This window comes from Dasypus novemcinctus, chromosome 2 (genome assembly GCF_030445035.2).
Source record: "Dasypus novemcinctus isolate mDasNov1 chromosome 2, mDasNov1.1.hap2, whole genome shotgun sequence".
NCBI lineage: Eukaryota > Metazoa > Chordata > Mammalia > Cingulata > Dasypodidae > Dasypus > Dasypus novemcinctus.
Window position 1 is genome coordinate 44,811,804 of NC_080674.1, and position 24,086 is coordinate 44,835,889.

Here is a 24,086-nt window from a genome sequence, read left to right on the forward strand (position 1 = left end):
AGTGTATGGAGTTGTTATGTGTGCGCACATCTATTGAAACACCCAAATCATAACAATAAACTATATTATAATAGGGTTCCATTTAAAGTAAACTTAATTATTCCCAATAATTATATTCACTTCCTAGGAAATTAGGTTCTCAAAGGGGACTTTTTTTTTTACTCTTTAAACTTGGCAGAATACCACTATGTGTACCTACAAGAATGTGACATTAATTGTAATAATTAAAGCCCACACTTATTTGGTCATGCACTATGTGCTGAGGTAAACACCTTGTATACATTATCACATTTATGCTTCACAATAGCCATATAAGACAGTTGTATTTTTATTTTCATTTTACAGAAAATGAACTGAGGCTCAAAGTGTTTAAGAAACTTGCCTAATATCACACGATGGCCACGCAGAGTCAGGACAAGCCCAGGTCTATCTGTCCAGAGTGAATGCCCTGAGTTACTTAAACTCTACTGGAGACATGAAGTCAGTGTCTAATGGAATCAACAAGAGAACCTATCTCGCTCATTCCCAGGGTGGAAGGATAAACGAAGCATAAAAAATGAATGAGTAGCCTGCTTTGCCACTCTGTTGGAAGCCATATCTCAGGGCTACCAGTTGATCAACAGCATTACAATTCATTGCGACATTGTGTGTGTGTGTGTGTGTGTGACTATGTGATATACAAAAGCAATATTGTTTAAACAGATATTTCACTTGACTTTTTTAATCTTGAATTAATCATCACAATTCAAATATTCTAGCTGTTGAATCACCAAGCTTCTCACAGACGAAAATTAAGAATTAGAAATTGACATGGTTGCTCTTTGGGCAAGCCTCCAAACAGAATACCACAATTATCTTTATAAAAGCATGGCAGTACACTGACCAAAGGAGTTAACCTGAAAATTCCTGGAGAGAAGCTTTGGAAACTTTAAAATATTCTGGACAAGAATCAATGGCATTCCTTGTACACCACTTTCATATGTTAGGAAAATCTATTCATCTGCTATGACTTTTGCCATTTAAAATCTCTGAATTTGGAAGTAGATATAAACATTTTCCTCTCATTATGCAATTGTTAGTAAGTATGCAATACTTTAAAATAACTGCTTTGGGTTTCTTGCAAAAGAATCATGTAATTTCGAAGCTTCATCAGAGAGAACTCAAAAGGCTGAGTGATGTGTAGAGGAGAAAAAGAAACCAGATCTGAAATCAGATGGACATATGTTTGAATCCCAGTTCTACCAGTCAGATGCTGTGTAAGTGGATGAGTTGCTTTACTTGGCTAAGCCCCATTTTTTCCATATATAAAATGTGTATGAAAATATCTACATTATTCAGTTGCTATGAGGATTAAAATGAGAACATATATAGAGTGTCTGTTGTAGTTATTCAAAGTATATTATTTGCCTTTTCAATCCCTTCATCTTAGAGTTGAGAAAGTTGATATCAGAAATTGAAATCCTGAAAGTAATATAAACTAGGCCCTAGGTTTATGGATGTCACCCATATTCTTTCCAATAATGTATTAATTTAAATGATAAAGGATTTATAAATTAAGTTTTAAATGTGGATTATTTTTACTTCCCCTTCCACTGATTGCCATTTTCCTAGGAATCAGCAGCTCCTGGCCAACCAGAGATATAGATAGCTCATTATAAGCCCTCATGGCCCAGGAAGAAGAGAGTGAAGATAATCCATTTGATTTATGATCACTTATCAATATTGAACTACTAGTAACATCTCAAGGCTGGATGCTCATGAACATCTATTTGGGTAGTTTTTTCTGTTTTAGCAATAATTCAAATTAAAATAATTCAAATCTAAACACAATAATACAAATACAAAACACTGCAATCCATATGTCCATAGACACTGTTAATTGTTATCATAAAATCAGATTATTAGCGCTAGAAAAGGGGGTGAAGGGCTGGTCCATGCCTTCACTTTACAGAGCAGGAAAGTGAAGACAGAACAGGTGAAATTAAGTGACTTCCTCCAGGTTGTACAATTAGTTAGTCCATGGTAGTAATGGGTTGACATGTGATTCTGATTCAGCTTAGCACTTACCACATTATATTGAAATCAACTGTCCATGCATCTTTCTGCCCCCACTAAGGAGTAACTACCTTGAAGATCAGGGACTGTGTGTGTCTCAGTCATTTTGAGACACAGATACTGACCAGACTCAGTATTTTAAGAAACTAGAATATTTCTGCTCTGAGGTATGACTATAAAGTGGGATTTTTTATAACAAACATCCTAAAACTTACATACAGAAAAGTGAGCTATCACTAAGAATTATTTATGGAGATGATTGTTCACTTATCCTATCAATGATGGGATAACTCAAAATCTGCTTATGACTTCCCTTTTGAAATTGCCTTCAGAGTCTGTTCATGAGGCACACAAGATAAATCTATCTCATTATTCTTCCACTTGGGTTTTTGCTCCAAACGCATTTATCAGATTTGTTCACCCACCTTGTTTACTAAGCTTGGCTCTGAGTGAGTTTTGGTTGTTTCAAAAATCAATTCACCTGAAAGAATAGAGATTCCCACCCCACCTATCCAAAGGCTCTTCTTTTTTTTTTTCTTTATTCATTTTTTTAAATATTACATTCAAAAAATATGAGGTCCCCATATACCCTCCAACCCCTCACCCCACTACTCCCCCCATAGCAACATTCTCCTCCATCATCATGAGACATTCATTACATTTGGTGAATACATCTCTGAGCTTCACTGCAGCTCATGGTCAATGGTCCACATCATAGCCCACACCCTTCCACGTTCCATCCAGTGGGCCATGGGAGGACATACAATGTCCGGTAATTGTCCCTGCAGCACCACCCAAGACAACTCCAAGTCCCGAAAAGGTTCTTCTTAAAATCACTTCAGCATCACTTGGTTGATGAGTAAATTCCCAAGGTGACTAATCTAAAGATATTAATAGACATAAGAAATGTATAAGTTCTGGCATATTAGTTATTTTTAAAAAGCTGTGTAACTAAATATTATATGTTCCCTAATTCCTGGGCAGGTGGTATCATCTGTTTAACAAGTAAAAAAAAAAAAGCAAGTGACTTTCCCAAGATCTATGTCTGTAATTCTCAAATAGGGCAATTTTGCCCCACCCTGCCCCTACCAGGGACATTGGCAATGTCTGGAGACATTTTTGATTGTCAAGAATTGAGGGGGTGGTGCTACAGGCATATAGGGGGTAGACATCAGGGAAGCTGCTAAACATCCTATAATGGACAGGACAGCCCTCACAACAAGGAATTATCCTTTGAGAAATGTCAATATCATTGAGATTGAGAAACCCTGTTCTAGGCTGAGAATTCTGACTGCCAGCCTCTCCACAGCTTTTGTTCAGATCAGTGTTAACATCCCTGTGTCCTCATGTTTCCGTAAGCAAAAGCATGTATATGTATTTTTCTTTGATGATGAAAGAGTAAAATTTTCCATGCTATTTTGGCACTTGAAAACCCCCCCTTTGCCCTTAGGCTCCTTTACCAAAGAGTACTAAATTGTCACAGAGGTTGCCTAGAGATACATTTGGCATCTTAAAAGTCTAATTGGCAGGAAAATTAAAGCAACTTAAAATGTGTGTGCTCTTTAGGGAGATGTGCTATTCCCAACCTATATTATTAGATCTCAGAGACAGCTGGGGCAAGAACAGCTGGGACTTCCTGCACTATCGTTTTGCCAAGTTGCTATAAAATTGTCCCTTCTCACTGCAAAACTGAGAAGGAAGAGAGAAAAAAAACAGGACAAAGGCCAGCAGCACTTGTCAAAAGGTTGCTTCTTAGCTGTGTCTCAGAAGTCCCACTGGTGGCTCCCTTTTTGTCAAGTTAATTCAATAAGTGAAGGAATAGACTTCATTTGGATGTGTACTCTCTGCTAATTGGGGAATAGATCTTCGCATATAAACTGTGCTGGGCACAATGTCAAGGCTAAAATTTTCCTCCTCAAATTTTAAAAGTAAAGTATGAAAAATAAAGCATGTTCCTACTCTCCAGTTCATCAGACTTGCCCAGGACAACTAACAAACTGATGATGATGGACAACACACATCTCCCAAAAGCAGAGTATCTACAACTGCAAGCACACAGTTCTTTCTATCTTTCCCATAAGATCTAAGCCCCCTCTCATTCTGAAACAGAGTGGGCCTCACCATATCAAAAGCCTCAAGACTGAGGAATGAACAAACATAAGGGGGGAATGCAACCACAGATTATTGTCCTGTGACCAAAGTAGGCTTATTATTGTTATAGTAATGGAAGAACTTGTAATATTGATACAAAAATAGTGGTTACCGGAGGTTCTGAGGGAAGGGAGAGGGAAGAATAGGTAGAATATAGGGCATTTTTAGGGACTTGGAATGTTCTACATGATATCATAATGACAGATAGAGGCCTTTATATATTTTGCCAAAACATATAAAATTGTATGGTGCAATAATGTAAACTATAGACCATAGTTAGTAGTAATACTTCAATAATTGTTCATCAGTTGTAATATACCACACTAATGTAAGATGTTATTAATAGGAGAAAATGTGAGACGGGTGGGGTATATCAGAAGCCCCTACTTCTTTAAAAATAAAGTTAAAAATTTTTAAATAAAGCAGTAATCATCAAATTTTCTCAGGAAACTTGCTGTGTTTTACAGTCAGGAGAGAACCCTTTCACATGTTTATGCTTTTCCCTCTCTCAAATATAACTGTTATTAATACCAATAAATACCCCAAGTGTTGTGTGTCTGTAGCTGGGTCTTTCAAACCTCCACAGAACTCTCACTGCTGGCCTAGCCTGAACTTTATTGTCTGGAAATATTCCCAAACCAACCATAATTTTCTACTATGGATAAGATGCTTTTGCTTTTACTGTTTTCAATGGTCAACAATTAGACAACCCCAAGAGTAGATCACATTTGAGTAGATAGTCAATCTCCTCCTGGTATTTGAATATAAAATTACAATGTTTTGAGGAAAGAGAAATGACTTGAAAAGTTAATAGATTATTGTCCTGTGACAGGATATTGTCCTGCCAATTTTGTCATCTTTCCTTCCATTGAGCTCCTATGGCATAAGCAGTCTACAGGTCAAAATTGTAGTACTCAATTGCAAACTATGTCTTGTGCCATTCTCCAGTTGTGTGTCTTATATGGATCTCACACTCCAAGCAGATGCCTTGTAACCCAAGGACAAAGATCATAATGCACATTTTACAAGATACCACTATGGCCTTCCCTGTCCCTCCTAGCCCATTGCAGGTTCTTAATACATTTCTGTTCGTTGAGTGACCATCTATCTCAATGAACTGATAGATTCTTGTCCTTGCTCTTAGGTAATGTGAAGAATGCTCTAACCTTGGGAAGAACTACTTTGGCCCATTTCAGAAAAGATAAATAAGAATTCTCTAAACTCTCAACATAAATAACATCTTCGTCACTAAGAAGGATATATCAAAATTAATCATTTCCGGCTCCAGACCCCAACATATAATAATTTCTGTGTGAATTTTTACCAAAAGTTATAAAAGGAAAAAGCCCCCAAATATCACAGAGATAAGTCATCTAACTGTGGGGGGGAAACAAAACAAAAAAAACTTTCCTAACTACAACTGCCAAAGAATTCCCTCAAGAAAATCACTAAAGAAAGTGTGAGATTCAGAGCAAGCTATAAGATGGTAAAGATGTGTTCCAGGACAATCAGCAACCTGGGTGAGCAAGTGCACATGGAGTATCTTAGCACTTTCCTCAATTGGGAGATAAGGATACATTCCAGGTGAAACTCCTCTCTCCTCCATGAGCATGAAGAAAGCAAGGTAATCTCACACATGTGGAGAGAAGACTAGGTATCTACTTTTTTTTTCACTTCTCTTTCACCCCTGTCAACACATATGGACATACATGCACATATAAGTACATTTTCAATCTAGAGCTGGCTACCCAGTGCTAGGTGGAGCAGAAAATGGGTGGAAACTGCAACAGCTTTTATATGCACAGCCCATGCCATGGAGACACTGAGATGCCACTGCTCACAGTTCATGACATCAAGGAGCCTTCAGTATTTATTCAATACAAGCATCCTCAGCCATATCAGCCTGTACACACGAGTCACATTGACAATGATTTTAGTGAGTAGGCATGCAATGGTGTGACTTTCTCATTCTGCCATATAAGGCCATATAAGGCCAGTGGAAATATCTATGATAAGGCTTTACTTGTTCATGTCAATAAGAGTCAAGTTCATTAACTAACCCTCCAACTACTAGCCAGTAAATCCATGAAACAGGATTAAAAGTAAATTTCCAGGCGGTTTTGTTGTGTGTTGTTTTTTTTTTAACAATAGATCCATAGTGTTTCCTCTGAATCCACATATGGTCTCTGTTTACATATTGAACTTACCCAAAGGGAACAGAGTTTCCTTATAGCTATTTATTATAAGTAATTTACTTGGAGAAATAGGAAATTTGAATTAAACTCTTAAGAAATGAACCATGAAACCCAAAAGATGTCCGCGTATGAATAATTTTTATAGCATTATTGTGTTACTCATTTTCTTGACTGGTTCAATTTTGACCCTGAGTAAAATCATATTGGAAAAAGCTTTCTAGTTTAGTATTCATATGGTCAGCAGCTACACAGTAAACTCACTGGGTTTATATTGGTCAAATCTCACATACATTTTCCAAAGAGCAGCCTGTGCTTTTAACATTCACTAATGAAATCACACATTACAGGGTCACTGCCACATCCTGCTCCTTCAAGAGAGATGTCACAGCCGCAGAAACAACTTGTAACATTTTTTTCTTTTAACAGCTGGGGCCACTGGGAATTAAGTGAGGAGGGGGCAGAAGAGAAGAATATTTTAAGGCAAGAATTCAAGGTATACTTGTGATTTCTGCAAAAAAAAAAAAATCAATTATGACAAGAAGTCTCTAGCTATTCTTGTCTAATTATTTTTAGTCCTTTAAAATAAGTTAATTAGCAACAGTCTGCAATCCCAGACATACAGAGACAAGAACTGGAAGATTTGCCCTTTATATAATGAAGCCATTACATTGCATTCTATGCATGTAGGATTTTCTTCTAAAATTGTCCAAGGTCAGGCAGATCTTTGAAGAAAATTTCACATCTCCAACATTTATTATTGTTGTTATATTGAAAGTATTATGGAAGAAAGCATTTTATTGACTGAGTGAGGTAGTTGAAAACTGAACTGCCAATCCTGGAGCAGTGTTAGTAAGTTATTTGAAACTAATGTAACAATATGGCTAGGTGGGACATACCTGAAGCAACTACTTGCTCTTTTATCCTTTGACAGAGAGGATTTGGCTTATATCATTTTAAAAAAACAAACAAACATTTGTTGGAGTCACCCTTGGTAATCAGTAAATTACTCACCTAAAGAGATGTCTCCTAGGTATACCCCCAAAAATCTGAATCACAAGCCTTTAGGGACACCCATTCAAACAAGCCCAATAAAATATGCCTCCCCTCCCCCTCCCTCAGATGGCAAGAAAACAATTCAGCAATCTGCCATACCACCTTCTGCTTCTATTACACTGAATAAGTTTGGGAAGTTGAAGAAGGAGATAGAATGTTCAAAAATACTGAAGAATTGCCAATTCCCTTTTCAAAGAGCTGTGTTCTCTCATACTTCTTTCCAACATCCAAAACTTCTAATCCCCACCATCTTGGGATTCCCTATTCTTGTCAATCAATTCCAATCATTGCCCAAGAAGGCAGAAGGGAGAGCATATGACAACATAAAAAGGTCAAAGTGATTGTTAATGTGGCTCAATTTTCAGTAGATACTCCCCAGAGCTAGGGTATTATCAATTCTTTGACTTGCCTCATTATCAAAATGCTCTGGTCTGGTCTTCTGCATAGACACAGCCTTGATTGCTTCAATAAGAAAAAGAGCAAGGAAGAATTTGTACATGGAAAGCCGAACACACACCAGAGGCTTTTAGACAAAACAGAAATAAGTGTTGTTTCTTTCTTCACATTGTCCTGAGTAAACAGAGGGTGTCAAGGCATCCTCTGATATCTGGAAGCTGGCCTGTCACTCACAGTTAAGCCATCCACAACTAACCATACATCCACCTCTCTTGACTAAAATGAATGACCAGTACTGCTTTACCAATTGAGGAATTATCCTCACTCTAGCCCCATAGATAAGATTCTCTGAGATACCCCATTATAGAACTGGCTCCACTTTCCAACAGCATCCAATCTAAAGAGAACCCCTGATTCCAATAAAAACCCAAATCTATAAGAAGTTCTTTCTAACTTGCTTTTACTGGGATATCTCCTTGTTTACCATGGTGTGTGTGCTTTCTCCCTGCAATAATAAACCCAGCATGGTCAACTACATGTATGTTCCTTGTGGTCTTTAGCTAAGGAGCATTGCTGCATGTGGATGCCTTCCCTCTACCAAGTCTGAAATAGAAACTCTCTCCAAAGTGGAGCTCTTGCCCTTTGGACAAGGTTCCAACTGAACAGACTTGCATCCCACTTAAGGAGCCCTGTCAGCAGAGGGAAACTGATGTCAAGGGAAGGGAAGGACTGGTCCAAGGGCTTCTTGTTGCCTCAGAGAGCAGCCTGAGCTGCCCAAATCTGGCCCATTTTACTTTTTGACTCAGACACCTCTTACTTGTCTACCTACAGACAGTGTGCATTAGGGTTCATTTCAAATCCTGGGTCTCCCCATTCCCCTTGCTGCTAGCTGAAGCCCCCTAACTATTGTGCCATTGTCTGCCCAACTCAACACCCTTTTGCCTGGATACTTCATCTTTATTCCTTCTATCTCCCAACAACCCTCTTGCTCTCAGTTTTTCAGTGAGTGCCAGCTATATACTAGGTTAGTTGCTAGTTGCTTTTCAGATATTAAACTCAATTCATCCAGCAATTCCAGATAAGGAAACTGACCCAGAAAGGTTTACTAAAATGGGTGAACCTCTATCCTATGCCACGCTTTATAGAAAAGTATCTGTATATTCTCTCTTTCTCCTTCTCTGCCTCTCTCTCACACACATGTATTCCCTCTCTCTCTCTCTCTCTTTTTCTCTCTCTCTTTCTTGCCTGTCTCTCTCTCTCTCTCATACACATACACACACACACACACATATTCACCAGGCAATGAATGAATATCTGACTTCCAACAGTTTGGAATTGTTTCCAGTCTTTGACTCCACTAGCACTGAAAATGAAAGGTGCCTGCCTGCATTTGCCTATACTTGACTCTTACAAAACAGGCAGCATAATGGAGGCAGAGGAGCTTTTATGTGTACTTCCATTTCAGAAATTCTTGGGTTAAAGTTGTTAAAACAGAGGGAGTTACAGCAGCCCTTCTTTCTGCCATACCCTAGCAGCCCTGGGTTGAAATCACTCTTCTGTTACGAATTGTGAATTAAGTTACAGAATCTGTTTTTTGTATGAAATCAGGGCTGGGGAGGCAGGAGGCAGTGCTATAATGTTAACTGGTTATGGCGGAAGACACAGTCTGAAAGTTATTAAGGCTTCTTCCATGGGAATGTGTTTTTGAGCCTATCGAGGACCTTTGTCTGTACTTAGGTGGCACAACAATCCTGGGATCAAACCAAATGACCTGGGGAACAAGATGCGAAGAGCAGAGGGTTATTCTTTGGAAAACAGTGATGGGCAGCTCTGCCTTACCGAGAGAAGAAGCAAATTTGACCTTAAGTCTGATAGGGTCTATGGGTAGAGTCATGGCTTAGATTTAAGGAAAAAAAATGTCCAAGGTGAAAGCAGGGGATAATAAATATTTGGGTTAACTTTCTCTTTCCAGATGTCCTAAAATCAGATAATTCTGTTTGGAGGGATGTGCAGTTTGTCTTCAGACATGAACAGTGCCACTCAAAGTAGGGCTCATCTGGAGTCTGTTAGAAATGAAAACCTTTGAGCTGCCAGGAATCTGTTTTTTAATAAACTCTGTCTCTATAGGCATGTTCCAGTTTGCCAAGCACTGGGCTAGGAAAAGGATGCCTTCTGGAGATTCCTTTCAATCTATGAGACAGACACCTCTTTCCCATGGTTCAGAAGATCTAGATTCTGAATTGACTGCAGCATCGGCTCACAGCACCAGGTGAGCAAATCATTTAGCTTTTCTGATCTTCAGTTTCTAAAATCACAAATAGGAAATATAACAGCAGTTGCACATAAGAGGCCTCTGAAAAATGTATATTGAAGAAATAAATCTTATGATGAAAGCATCTTGTCAACAATGATTATTCGAATGCCGATTTTTCATAGTCTCCAGTGATATTCTTTCTCCTTGGGTAAAATGGGAAGGGGTAGCTTTCCCCTTCTGTCAGAGGAATGGACTCATTCATAGTGTGCTGACCCTGACTGAGGGTGTGGCCTGGGTGGCAGAGGGTGGAGCCAAAAGGGCTGCTCTTCTTCATGGAAACTGGTGCTCTTGTGTCACTTTGCAGCTGCCTTTGCCCCGTTGAGTTCCAGCCCATCTGTGAGGCTTTGAAGCCACTAGTGCTGCAGCTGAACAACTTCTAAGTAACTAGACCCACACTGAGGGGTCTGGGAAATGAAAGAGTAAATGGGGTAACAGGAGGTTTGCTTTGGGTGTTGTGAACTGGAATGTATCCCATTAAGTGGGAAAAAATAAAGTCTAATTGGACGCAAGAGCCAGAGAGTCCCCAGGAATGGTAAGGCTCTGCACAAAATGCATGGCCCAGTCCCCAGGCCCTCCTGCCCACTCCAGTCAAGGCTGTCTCTGGAACTGCTGTGCTGCTGGGTCCAGAACATGCATTGTGCTGAAACGCAGCACAAACTGAGAGGTGTCTGCCCCCTTATGTTGGCCGTCCAGCCTGATGCTCCATGGCCCTCCCTGTCCAGTCTCAGACCTAAAACTCCTTCTTGAGGTGTGGAGGAAAGAACCCTGGACAGGGAGCCTGGAGAGCTGGAGTTTAATCCCATCCCTGCTGCCAATTATCTCTGTGATCTTGGGCAATCACTTACATTCCTCTGGGCCTTAATTTCCTGACCAAATGGAAAGTGGCCAAATGGGCAGTTTGAACAAGTCAGGGAGAAATTGACCTCACCACCTGTAAATTCTCTTCCTGTTTCATTATTCTGTGAATCAGTGCTTTTCTGGAGGGACCCTATGCCAGCATCATACCTGGGTTTGCTTTCTTGACGCTAATCCTTGCCCATCCCATCTCCAGCATAATTTACCTTCCCAAACTTTAGTCCCAATTCAGCCTTCCAAGATGACAGATAACATATTACATGCACCTGGCTGCTAAGAAATGTATTTACATAATTAGCAGGATTAAAATGGGATAGGAAGCCATACAGATCCAAGTAATAATTCAGGCTCTTCTAAATTAATATGAGATTTTTGCACAAGGTAAAAGACATCCTTCAGCCTCAATTTTTCCACTTACAGTCATTCTAATAATACGTAACTTGTAAGGCAGTGGGGAGGATTAACACTTAGCAGTGTCTGGAACATAATGTGGGCACAATAACCACATTATTGTGGTTATTGTCTTCCATTCCCCAGCTGGTTAATACTTACGCATATTAACAAGCACATCCTGTAAATACTGCTTTGTCCTCAAGGGGATAGCTGTAAACATGAGAGTAAGTGGGCAGGTAGAGTTGCAATTGCTCAACTCCCCTGGACATCATCCACATTTCCAAATGAGCAGTGCTATCAGTATGGCTGAAGTCAAGTCATGTGGTATCTTTTACCTTTCTCTCCTCCTAACCACTTCCTGGCATTCTACATTGTTTGCCACTTTGACCTTACGGCCCCATCCTTGAGTTTCATCTTTCTTTAATCTGATCTATATAACTGGGTCAGTTTCAGCCCTTGAGGCCCAGTCTAATTTGCCCCCTTCAATGTCTTCCCAATATGTCCCTAATTAAGTTTAGAATCCCCTGACTGACATTTAAGGCCCTCCGTAATCTGCCCTCCTCCACCTTTCCAGAGTCACCTCCCTTGTTCCTTTTCCCTTTACTCTGCTCTGGCTAACCCTGACCTCTCCTGTTTGAGGTGAGGTGCTTGGTCCCGACCTCAGTGCTTGGCTCTCGCTATTCCCTCAGCCTGGAAGGGCACCTGCACCCATCTCTGCCAGTCACAATCCCAGCCTTTCTTCAAAATGATGAAAATCTTTCCAGATATCTCCCTCCTTTAAATCACCAAGGTCTTGGTTTGTAATTCCATTTTTCTCTAATTCATATTTAGGTCATATTCTTTCTTGTCTTTTCAACCCGACTCAATGCTTGTTGGGAATGATGGCATCTTACTAATTTTAATTTTAATTTGCTTCTCAGCACAACACAAAACCCTACTCAGAAGAGCTTTTCAACAGATAAGTTCTAAGGTGAGCAGCCTTAGTTAACCCAAATATAATGCCGATTCCGTCTAAGAGCTGCCACATAGTGAGATGAAAACAGAAAAACCCATCCAATTTTTTATCCGATGCTCACAGATATCAGGAGGACGGTATAGTGAAATACTTTTAAGACATCATATCTGAGGTCACATGTTCCAAGTACAGTATCTAGAACAGAGTGAGCATGCAGACATGTGTGCTTCATGAACAAATGACCAAGTGGAGCAACCTGGATTTAAATCTTGCCTCCACCTTTTCTTAACGGTATGATTTGGGTAGGTTGTTTAAACTTCTTATGTTTCAGTTCCTTCATCTTTAAGATGGGAAAACAATAGTACCTACCTTGGGAGTTCTGTAAATGTTAAATGAAAAAAACGTGTATAAAGCAGTTAGCATTGTACCTATCCAATAGAGAGCATTTAAAACTAGCTTTTTATCATTATTATCATCATCCAAATTGTTGGTCAGTATATTGTCTAGCTTAACTCAACATCAATTTACTAGTAAAGATGCATTGCTCCTTAAAAATTTTGACACCATGGCCAGAAATTGAGACCTAAAAGAAAACCAAGAAAGCTGCGAGAAAATAATCAGGTGGTCTGACTGTATTTTATTTTGAAATAATTTCAGATGTAAAGACCAAGTAGAAGATAGAGAACTTCAATATACCTCCAACCCCTAGATACCAAAATCCACCAATGGTAATATATTGCCACCTTTGCCTGCCCTCCCTCCTTCCCTTCCTCCTCCCTTCCTCCTCCCTTCCTCCCTTCCTACCTCCCTTCCTTCCTTCCTTCCTCCCTCCCTCCATCTTTCCCTCCCACCCTTCCTTTTTGTTTCTGTCTTGCTTTCTCTCTTTCTATCTTCTCAACATTTGAGAGCAAGTTACACACATCATATTCCTTGAACACATATTTCATGTACGTTTCCTACAAACAAGGATATTCATTTATGTAATCACCTTAAGTGCAGTTATCAAGATCAGGAAATTTAAAGGTAATAAAAAGCTTACATTCTATAGTCCAGTATTTCTTATGTGATAATAATGTCCTTTTGAGCATTTTCTCCTCCATTATTAGGTCCCATCCAGCATCATATATTGCATTTAATTGCAATTATCTCTTTAGTTTTCCTTTTTTTGTTTTTTTCTAAATTGTTAGAACATATATAAAACATAAATCTTGCCATCCCAACCCCTCCCAAGTATACTATTCAGTGGGATTAATCATAATATTGCATTTCCCTCACCACCATCCATTGCTAGAACTTTTTCTTCACCCCAAACGGAAACCTCACACTCCTTTTTCATTAATTCTATTTCCCCTGGTAACCTATATTCGACCTTCAGTCTCTGTGAGTTTGCATATTCTCTTTTTTTTTTTTTTTGTGGTTACCATGAGGCTTAAAGTTAGCACCGTAAACCTTTAACAACCTCATTTGCTTTGACATTAATTTAACTTTAACAACATACATAAATTATGTTCCTTTACCCCCCATCCCCCACCTTTAAATAGTCATGTCAAAAATTACGTATTTATACATAAGTCCCAAACCACTGATTTATCATTACATTTTTGGCAGTTGACTTTTAGATCCTGTAGGAAGTAAAAAGTGAACTTACAAATCAAATATAAAGTACTACTGGTATATATATTTACCCTCATTATCTTTATCAGAGAACTTTATTTCTTCACCTGTCTACAGTTAATTGTCTGGTATCCTTTTCTTTCAACCTGCAGGACTCTCTCTACCATTTCTTGTAGGGCAGTCTAGTTTTAACAAAGTCCCTCAGCTTTTCTTCATCGGGGAATGTATTAATCCCTCCCTTATTTTTGAAAGAGTTTTGCTGGATATATAGGATTCTTGGTTGACTATTTTTCACTTTCAGAACTTTAAGTTTGTCTTCCCACTGGCTTCTTTTTAATTCTGTATTTTTAAAAAAGCTTTAGATTATATAAATGCTACATCAAAAATACAGGGGATTCCCATATACCCCACTCCCTCCCCTTCTCACACTTTCCCCCATTAACAACCTCTTTCATTAGTGTGGTACATTTGTTACAATTGATGAACTACATATTGAAGCATTGCTATTAAGCATGGTCTACATTATGTTTTACACTTTGTATTGTACAATTTTATAGGTTTTGACAAAATGTATAATGGCTTATATTCATCATTGCAATGTCATGCAGAACAATTCCAATGTCTCAAAATTGCCCCATGTTACACCTGTTCTTCCCTCTCCCTCTACTCAAAACCCCTCGTGTCAACTGTCTTTATATCAGTGTTAGAAGTTCTTCCATTACTAGAATAATAATAATTCTATTTTAGTCCATAGTTGCACTCCCTCCTTATGTGTGTTCATTCCTCTTTCTTGAGGAATTTGGGATGGTAATGCTTACTCTGCTTCCAACTGACAAGAGGCTTAGATCTTATGGGGCAGATGGATGGAATACTCTTGCCTGCAGTTTCAGGTACTCTCTGCTTCTTGAGATGGGTGTTGTTCATATCATCCTTTTGTTAGTGGTACTGGGTGACTCTGATGAACTGGAGAGTCAATGTTGGCTGCAACTCTGCTGAGAGTCAGGGCTTACCCAGTATAGGAACAAATGGAAGATTTAAGTCTCTGGGATATATATTTAATGAGTATAATGCTAATTATAGGTTCAAATAAATGGGACAGAAGAGCCCAGTGTAGGAAAATTATAAATGAGTCTAACTCTGACACATTGGGGGAAACGAGTTATTCTATATTCCTACATAAGGCCCACTGATGGGGTGCTGATTTCCTGGGGTTGTCTGCCCTGCCTATAATGTCTAGATGTTTCTAGACCCTCCAGGATCGCCCTTACCTGAGGCACTATTTACTGTGGCAGTGAGATACTCCTGAGATGTGCATAAACATAACCTCTGGAATGACCTCCCGACTCACTTTGAAATCCCTTAGCCATAAACACTCATTTGCATTTAATATTTCCCCCCTTTGGTCCAGGTCTTTCTCCAAATGTTTTGTTAATTGGTGATTGATATTAATCCCTCCATGCCAGGAAGGCTTGTCCTTGGGAGTTATGTCCTATGTCAGAGGGAAGGCAGTGACTTTATATGCTGAATTCAGCTTAAAGAAAGGCCACATTTAAACAACAAGGAGGCCCTTTGGAGGTAACTCTTAGGCAATATATATTACCAGGCCACGTTTTGATTTCCCAGGAAAAAGGTTCATAAGTACAAACATTAATATCAATGGCCTGGTATATTGGTCCTCCCTCCTTTGCTAGGCACTGCCCATGTACTCTAGAGATTCTCACCACTCTATGAGAGAATATAGCAAGACTCACCAGAATGGAAATTCAATATTCTGTCAGTTATTCTGGGTGTCTCCACCCAATGAGACAATGCCCCATAACCACAAGAATGCACTGACACTCCATAGAAGCATGCCCTAGGTGCACCCCCTCACACCCATCCTCCCACCACAGATACCCTGGACCAGTGAAACCTCCTTTAAATATGTCTTCCCACTGACTTCTTACCTCCATGGTTTCCAATGAAAAACAGGCACTTAATCTTATTCAGGCTCCCTTGTATGTGACATGTTGCTCCTCTCTTGTGGCTTTCAGAATTCTCTGTCTTTGGCATTCAACAGCCTTACTGTAACATGGTACAGTGTGGGTCTGTTTGGAATATCTATTAATGTGTTTGCTAAATTTGGGAAGTTTTCAGCCATTATATCTTTGAATAGTCTCTCTTTCTTCTCCTTCTGGGACTCCCACAATGCATATATTGGTGTGCTTGCTGGTTCCCACCAGGCAGGTGAGCCTGTCTTCCTTCTTTCTTCCTTCTGCTCCTCAGACTGGATGATTTCAAATGTCTTATTTTCAATTCGACTGATTCTTCCTTCTGCCAGCTTCAGTCTGCTACTGAATCCCTCTGGGGATTTTTAAAAATTTCTGTTACTGTGGCCTTTAGCTCTGTTTGATTCCTTTTCATAATTTCTATCTCTCACTTCCATCTCTCTATTGATAGTCTCTGTGTGTTCATCCATTATCATATTTTCCTTTATCTCTGAGCATATTTAGGACCATTTATTTAAAATTGTTGCCTGGAATGCCCCAGGTGTATTCCTCCTCATTGATGATTTCTGATGCTTTAATTTTCTCCTTTGCCTGGGCCATCACTTCTTGTTTCCTTGTATGTTTTGTAATCTTTTGTTGGAGCTAAATATTTTGATATTTAATGGATTATTGCCAGAATTTAGACTGAGATACATGTTCCTTAAGCTTGTATCCAGCTAATATTATGACAGATCATTCCTTGAATGCCAGGAGCTAACAACAAGAAGAAACAATACAAAACAAAACACCTTTCCCTGTCTTTGAAGATTGATCTGTGCCAGTGCTGTACTTCAGAGCTTATCCATACAATGAGTTTAGAGATTAGTTCTAGATCAAAATATAGGGGTTTCCCTGATCCTTTCTGTTCATAAGTCTTGTCTTAGGCATGCATTTATTTTTGCCCTAGGAAATTAAGATAGATATGAATGTCCTCTTTTCCCTAGAATACAGTTTCCTCAGTCCTGGGCACTACCCTGTATGTCCTACCACCAGCAATCCCTTACTCCAGGCAGCCACTTGACGGTCTTCAATAGCAATCTCATGAGCTCCCTTCTATATGTAGAGAAAGTCTTGGACAAGGAATGCCTCAGGCTACTATCAGACAGATTGGGTCAAACATCCATGTTCCCAGGATATGATGAGGATTACTATGCTGGAACAGGGATGGGGGATCTGCACTGCGAGCGTGGACTTTATCTTGATTCAGTACTCTTTCTGTTACTACAATCCTTTAAATGTTTTCCAGAAATTTGAGAAAGATATTTTTGCTAGTTCTTGCTGATTGTTCAAATCTTCTACAGGGGAATGGAGCCCTGAATCTTCTCATTCCACCATCTTAATTGATGTGAGCCTGATTACCATTTTTTGACTACAAAAAAACTACAATTTAATAAATTTCTACAAATTAGGGACAGACTTGACTCAAGTTGCACACCTTCTTTAAAAGAATGTGTGAATTTTGTGGGGGTGAGGTGTAAAAGCTGGTGTTTGAAAAATATATTAAAAATAGTTCCTTAAGAAATAAAAATCTGTCTTTTGGCATTGCTAAAATGTAAAAAACACATCTGCAGTGTTTGGAATCCATAGCTAGATTGAAAGCTATGGTACCTGACTCCAGGTTAGATTCAGTTTCCCTGAAAGCCACCCATGCCTCCAAACACTTTTTTCTAAATACATGCTCTCAGAGTTTCATTAACCCAAATATTAGATATAATAAACAAATTATAAAGAAAGTATTTGAATGTAGGATTTTAGAATTATAGGATCTGAGAACCAGAAGGGATCTTGGAGATAATCTAATAAAAACTCTGATATTTTCAAGTGAAAATACTAAATCCCAGAGATGTCTTAAATTTCCTGGTGACAGCTTCTTTGGTAGCAGAAGAGAACCTTTTAGATATTTTGGTGTCAACATAGAGCTTTCTTTTTTTATTAGTAAGTTGTAGGTATAAAGAAAAATCATGCACAAAATACAGAATTCCAATATACTACCCTATTATTTACACCTTGCATTAGTGTGAACACAGGACTTTCATCACAAAAGTCAAGAGGATTTTGGCAGAATCAGTCTCTATAGGCTTCATCACTGGATGAGAAAAGAAAAGCAATGCATTCTTAGGTAGTCAAGTGCTCCTTCACTGCCTCTTTCAGAGGTAAGTGAATTACTTCTTCAAGGCACTATCCACAGGCTGACAATGACCTTTTCCTGGAGGCCTCATCCAGAAGGTTGAAATATGTCAAAAGACAAAATCAAACAGCAACAATGACAAAAACACCCAGAGCTTTACCTTAGCATTATACTCTGAATACATGCTTTGCAATTAGTTTTAAAAGTATATGTTTCTAGTACTTCTGAAACTAAACTCCACTGGAGAATGCTTATGGCACAAATGTGAAGGCAAGGCTGAGATATATTTGCAAATTGTTTGTATGTAATTTCCATAACCCTGAAAGAGAAAGTTGATTCTACATATAGGGTCTTCGTTTCTACTTTTAGACACTTTTACCCTCACTCCTCAACTTTTCTTCCTACAGATGGATGAGGAGAGTTTATCCAAATTAATTCCATGAGCTTTTAATAAGTGTTATATGAAAAAAATTTAACTGCTTAGAAGATACTGTATTGGTTAAATTTAAAAGGATTCTTTACTAAAATATTTGTTAGTGGCTTTATGCATGATGAGACTTTTGGAGAGTTTTCAGCACTGTCTTAATTCATTTGATCTCTTTGCCATAAATACTACTTTAGTAATACTGTTTTAGAGCATGAGTAACCAAAAGGCTGTTCAACCTATTAACTTGAAAAGTCCTGAACAGCATCAAATGTCTTAAGAGAGAAAAATAAAAGCCATTTGTTTGGAACAGAGTTTTCTTTTTGACCTCCCAAAGACTGGTCTTTATACAGGTAACCTCAGGGTATGATTCTTGGGCAAATGCTAAGCAGATATGTAATATCAACAAGGATTTCCCCAAGTAATACGACACAGCAGAATGACAGAGCTGAAAGGGGCCATGGGGAAACTCCTGTCATGCCCAAGATGTAACGGATAGAAGAGAAGATTCTTTCATTGAAGTTGTGGAGATAATGAAAAGCAGTGAAGTCCTCTCATCTCAGGCCCTTTTTCATTGTGGAAATTGAGCAAGGAACAAATTCCATGTCTTGATCTATATAGATTGTTTAATAAAATTACATAATTCAGCAGTATCAAGTGCTCAGACCATTGAAATGTAAGAAATCTAAATACTTTCAGGAACTGTTGGGAAGGCCTTGCACTTGCATAAAGTGTGCAATGAATGGTTGGCAATCTTATTTACACCTTAAGGAATAGGGTGACCCCAATTAATATCTAAATTGCAGAAGGAAGTTATATTTCTGTATGGTTTTCACTACCCAAAACACTAATAATCCCTAAATTAACTGGCCTATATTATTAATGAGTAATTGACCATATTTATTTGGATGTCTTTTTTACTGGTCCTTTAAAAAATTTAGCATGGTCCTAATTGTATCTTCACCACTTCCCCCTCAGGTCCTTGTGTTTCTCCTGCATTTGTTTCCTGCCTCTGTAAAAGGTACACAATTTTACAGGTTGTGTCACACTCATGAGAAAAAGCTACAAAGATCTTTGGTGATACCTTGAATTAAGTCTTGTATATAATTACTACTCTACATGTATGATGGGCTTGACTAAAGGAATGTATACTCTCTAGAGGACATAGGATATGGCTTGAGAAAAATGGGGTTTGAATCTCTGTTTCATCACTCACTGTCCAAGTGGTAAAATATTTCATTTCTCTGAATCCCATTTTTTTAAAAATCTGCAAGACAATATCTATTTTCCAGGGTTGTTGTGTAGATAAAATAAAATTCAAGGGGGGTAGGGGGTTTTGGGGGACCTCATGCTTTTTTAATGTAATATTAAAAAAGTAAAGACAACAAACAAACAAGCAAACAAACAAAAAACCTCTCCAAAAACAGAGCCAAAAAAATAAATAAAAACAATAAAAAATACAAAATAATAAAATAAATATATATATAAAATCTTAAAAAAAAGTTTAATATGTAAAAAGATACTGAAAACTGTTAAGAAAGGGCTTTGGAATCTATAAATACTGAACAAAAGTGAAAAGGAGTGCTATGAAAAGAAACTTGGATATGAAGTCAAAATTCATGGTGTGATGGTTAATTTCATGTGTTAGTATGGCTAGGTTATGGTGTCTAGTTATTTGGTCAAGTAAGCACTGGTCTGATTGTTCCTGTGAGGGTATTAGGTGGATTTAAGTCATTAGTCAGTTGATTGCATCTATGGTTGATTAAATCTACATATCAATGAAAGAGATTGCCCTTATTAATGAGAGAAGCCTCATTCAATATGTTGAAGGTCCTTAAAGGGTGAATTGATGGTTTTAGCAGTCAGAAAGAAGAATTTCTTTCTCTACTTCAGGCAGTCAGGTAATACTGGGGAATTCATGGAAACCTTTCTTGGAATTCCCAACTTGTGGCCTGTCCTACAGAATTCAAACAACCCAATTTCCAAGGTTGCATGAGCCAAGACCTATAATAGAGCCCTTGATATTTACACATACACACACACAGAACCCTGACTAATATACATGCATATGAATTTCTAGTTCCACCACTTACTAGACCTAGGAATTCAGGTTAAATTGCTAGAACATTCTCCCTGATACCTGAAGAGCACTTACCTTTCTGTGATTGTTTCTCTGAGGCCACTGGCCACCCCCTTGACCACAGTGCTAGCTTTGGGGGTCAGCACCACTTGAGATATAAAAAACGAGCCCTTCTTTCGTCTTTCAGTGATGGATGCTTGAAGAAACTGGATCAATTTTTCAGGGTCTGTGGTGTTGGCCCAGGGTGCTGGCATCATCTGCCCAGGCCAGAGAAATGGCACTTCTAGAGCCACTGGACTGTGGTAGAAGACCAGCACTTGATAGTCCTTCTCCCACAGGTATTTGAGGCTAACTTCCTGGGCAAAAATTGCTGGGCACATTTTATTTCCATAGATGTCTTTAAGCATTTGGACCAGTTTTTCATGGTGATATTTCTGCATCCCATAAAAGTGATTGAAGTCCAAGAACACTACTTCTTTATGGTGGTCTGTGAGGAATGCATTGATCTCCTCCAGGCCTTCATTGACTTTGGCACTGAACAAACCATGAGCAAAGTAGAGTTCATTGTCAGGATCTCTGGGCTTGGTGGAAATGCGAAGATCAAAATAACGGATCCCAGCTCCTAGCTGACCAGAAAAGTTCATTGTTTGAGTGGCTAACCATTTCCGCATCAGCTTTTTGGCCACAGTTCCAAATACAGAGACAAAATTCTGGACTGTTTCTGGCTGTTCAGGTCCCACTGGAGAGGCTTCATCAATGTAGAAGCTGAAGGAATCATGAGATCCTAGAAGAATAACAAGGCATTATATGGTTATAATCCATTCCTTGAAGGCACAGTCTTTCTTTGTCTTTCCCAATTTCTCCATTCCCTCTTGTAGTTTCCACACCTCTTCCTCAAATGAGCCAATGGAAATACTAAGCAATATTTACCTAGTTAATTCCCATGTCATGAAGATCCCTCTTTATTATTTAGCGTATGACACAGAGCAGCTCAATATTTCAAATCTGATTGAATAATGAGTAGGAAAATTCCTTATGATCAATATTCTAAAACTCCAATTATCATCTTCTATTTTTAAGAACCAACAATTTAACACAATCACAGGACTGCATTTCCATATTAGTGATAAAAGTAACCATTCACAAAGCAGGATTTATTGGAACTCATCAGTTCTCAAACACACTGACTTTAGTCTTGCCCTTTCCCTTTGTTTTGAGTTGATTTTAAGCCCAGAGGGTTTGTCTCAATGAATAAATAAGCTCTTTTGATAAATGGACAGTTTATGAATTTTACGTACACTTTAAAAATCACAAAGAGATCAGATGGAGAGGAGAAGGGAGAAAGAAGGCAAGAGAAGAGTACAATGCTGTAAATTTGACATTATTCATGACCTTATGTTTGTTTGATTAACCCTGAACTTTGATGAGGCCAAGCAGTTCTTAGATATTAAATAACAATGACTTTTCTTACAAGTTAACACAACTGACAGCATTTAAAAATTAATAACTAGATGATTTCCTTCACAAATATTTCCTCTCAATAGTGAAAGCTTTCTTTGAAATTGGTCTTCAAATTTAGAAGAATTTCTTCCTAGAAAGAACAAGGATCATTTATTTATTTGTTTTTGCCAGGTACAAAAACCAAAACCCCAGAAATGTAGCAATGAACTCTTGTATGATATACCAGTAAGTACAGAGTGCCATTTAAAAAATAATTCGGGAAGTGGATGTGGCTGAAACAATTGAGTTCCCACCTACCACAAGAGAAGTCCCAGGTTCAGTTCCTGGTGCCTCAGGGAGAAGACAAGAAAGACAGCAAGCTGGTGCAGCAAGCTGATGCAATGAGATGATGCAACAAGGAGACACAAAGAGGAAAGACAATGAGAGACATAACAAAGCAGGGAGATGAGGTGGCTCAAGTGACTGAGTGCCTCTCTTCCCTATGGGAGGTCCCAGGTTTGGTTCCCAGTTCCTCCTAAAGAGAAGATGAGCAGACACTGAGAGCACACAGCAAACAGACACAGAGAGCAGACCATGAACACAAAAACAACGAGGAAGGGTGGCATAAATAAATAAAAGGAAATCGTGGGAAAAAAAATTGGTCTCAATAAAGAAAAAATATTTCAGGTTTAAATTTTATTTTTTAATGCCTCCTTTAATTTTGGGGGATGACATGTTTAATAGTTAAATTTACATTAATGTATCATGGACACTTCATACATTAGAAAGGCCAAGTGTACTTAAAGTTCTGATTTTTAAACTCCTTAGCTGTCAAAAACTAGGAAGACAACATGTACCAAGATAAGAAAATATGGTGAGGTAAACAGTTTGTCCATACAATTGCATTTCTCATGTCCTTGTTCCAGAATCATCATTCTCCTTTGAGGCACCTAACCACTTTCTTTCACTCCCCGCATCTAAAACATACATACACATACATTAACACAAATGTACACATACCTCTAGTTTTATCCATCCACCACCTCAGAGCCTTCATCTGATATACTATTTAAGCAATTTTTTCAGTGATGAAATATTTATATTTGTATGTATTCCATAACTAGATCTATCTATATCTACATGTAAATCTGTACATATACCTATATCTGTACATATACCTATGTTTAACTTTAATATCCCATAGTAATCATAAGAGTGTGCCTTTCCGATCCATGGTGGGTCATGGGAGAAAATATTTTGGAGAAATTTTATTATGATTCACTGCAAATCATAACCTTTAAGATCTGTGAACAGATACTCAGAATTAGTAGATGTTTTTCAAGCAATGAAATGTAGCCCCAAAATACGAAAATGCCTCATTTAATTTAATCTGGAAGTGTCTGATATATTTATGTTTAGCCAATGACAGGAGAAGAAAATATCAGCACTGTCTGAATAATAAAACTGGCAGTTTAGACCTGGCAATGGTGAATTTTAAAAAAGATTTGAATTTCTGCACATTGTTTTGTCAGTTGCTTTATAGTCAACTGCTAATATTAATTAAGAAGCTAAACACACTGTGCTATATTGCTCAATATAGACAGAGAGATGTGTTTAAAGTAAGAAATAGAGATAAGTTGAAGAAGATTATAAGTTAAATATTTAGGATACAAATAGGTTAAACAAAAACATCCCAAAAATAAGAGTTAAAAAGTTAGTTTCCAGGCATGTAAAGGAAAGATAGATGGAAGTAATTATTTCTGTAATCTAATAGTAGGTATAATATGAAGCAAGCCAAAAAGGAATTAAGTAACAAGGTTTTTTTCTAGAAATGAGTGGCTCTTTGTTTTCAATATGGTTGTAGGTTTTCCTTTATATCGTGTGGCTATGTGGCAAATAAAATAAAAATAAAAAGGCAAGGAAATTCTCCAATTTCAAAACTCTGGTGAAAGGGCATTATAGTTTCTAGTTTAAATTATTTGTTGGCCTTCAAAGAAAGTAACTAA

The 24,086-nt window shown here is 38.2% G+C and overlaps 1 protein-coding gene across 1 annotated transcript in view; it reads right to left on the reverse strand.

Annotated features, from left to right (window-relative positions):
* The window catches only part of PLCXD3 (phosphatidylinositol specific phospholipase C X domain containing 3), a 188,782-nt gene that overhangs the window by 51,346 nt on the left and 113,350 nt on the right, over positions 1–24,086 (reverse strand). The window contains exon 2 of the mRNA XM_004448213.3: positions 20,716–21,424. Within this exon, the coding sequence (XP_004448270.1) occupies positions 20,716–21,424 (709 nt within the window). The remainder of the gene's footprint in view (positions 1–20,715; positions 21,425–24,086) is intronic.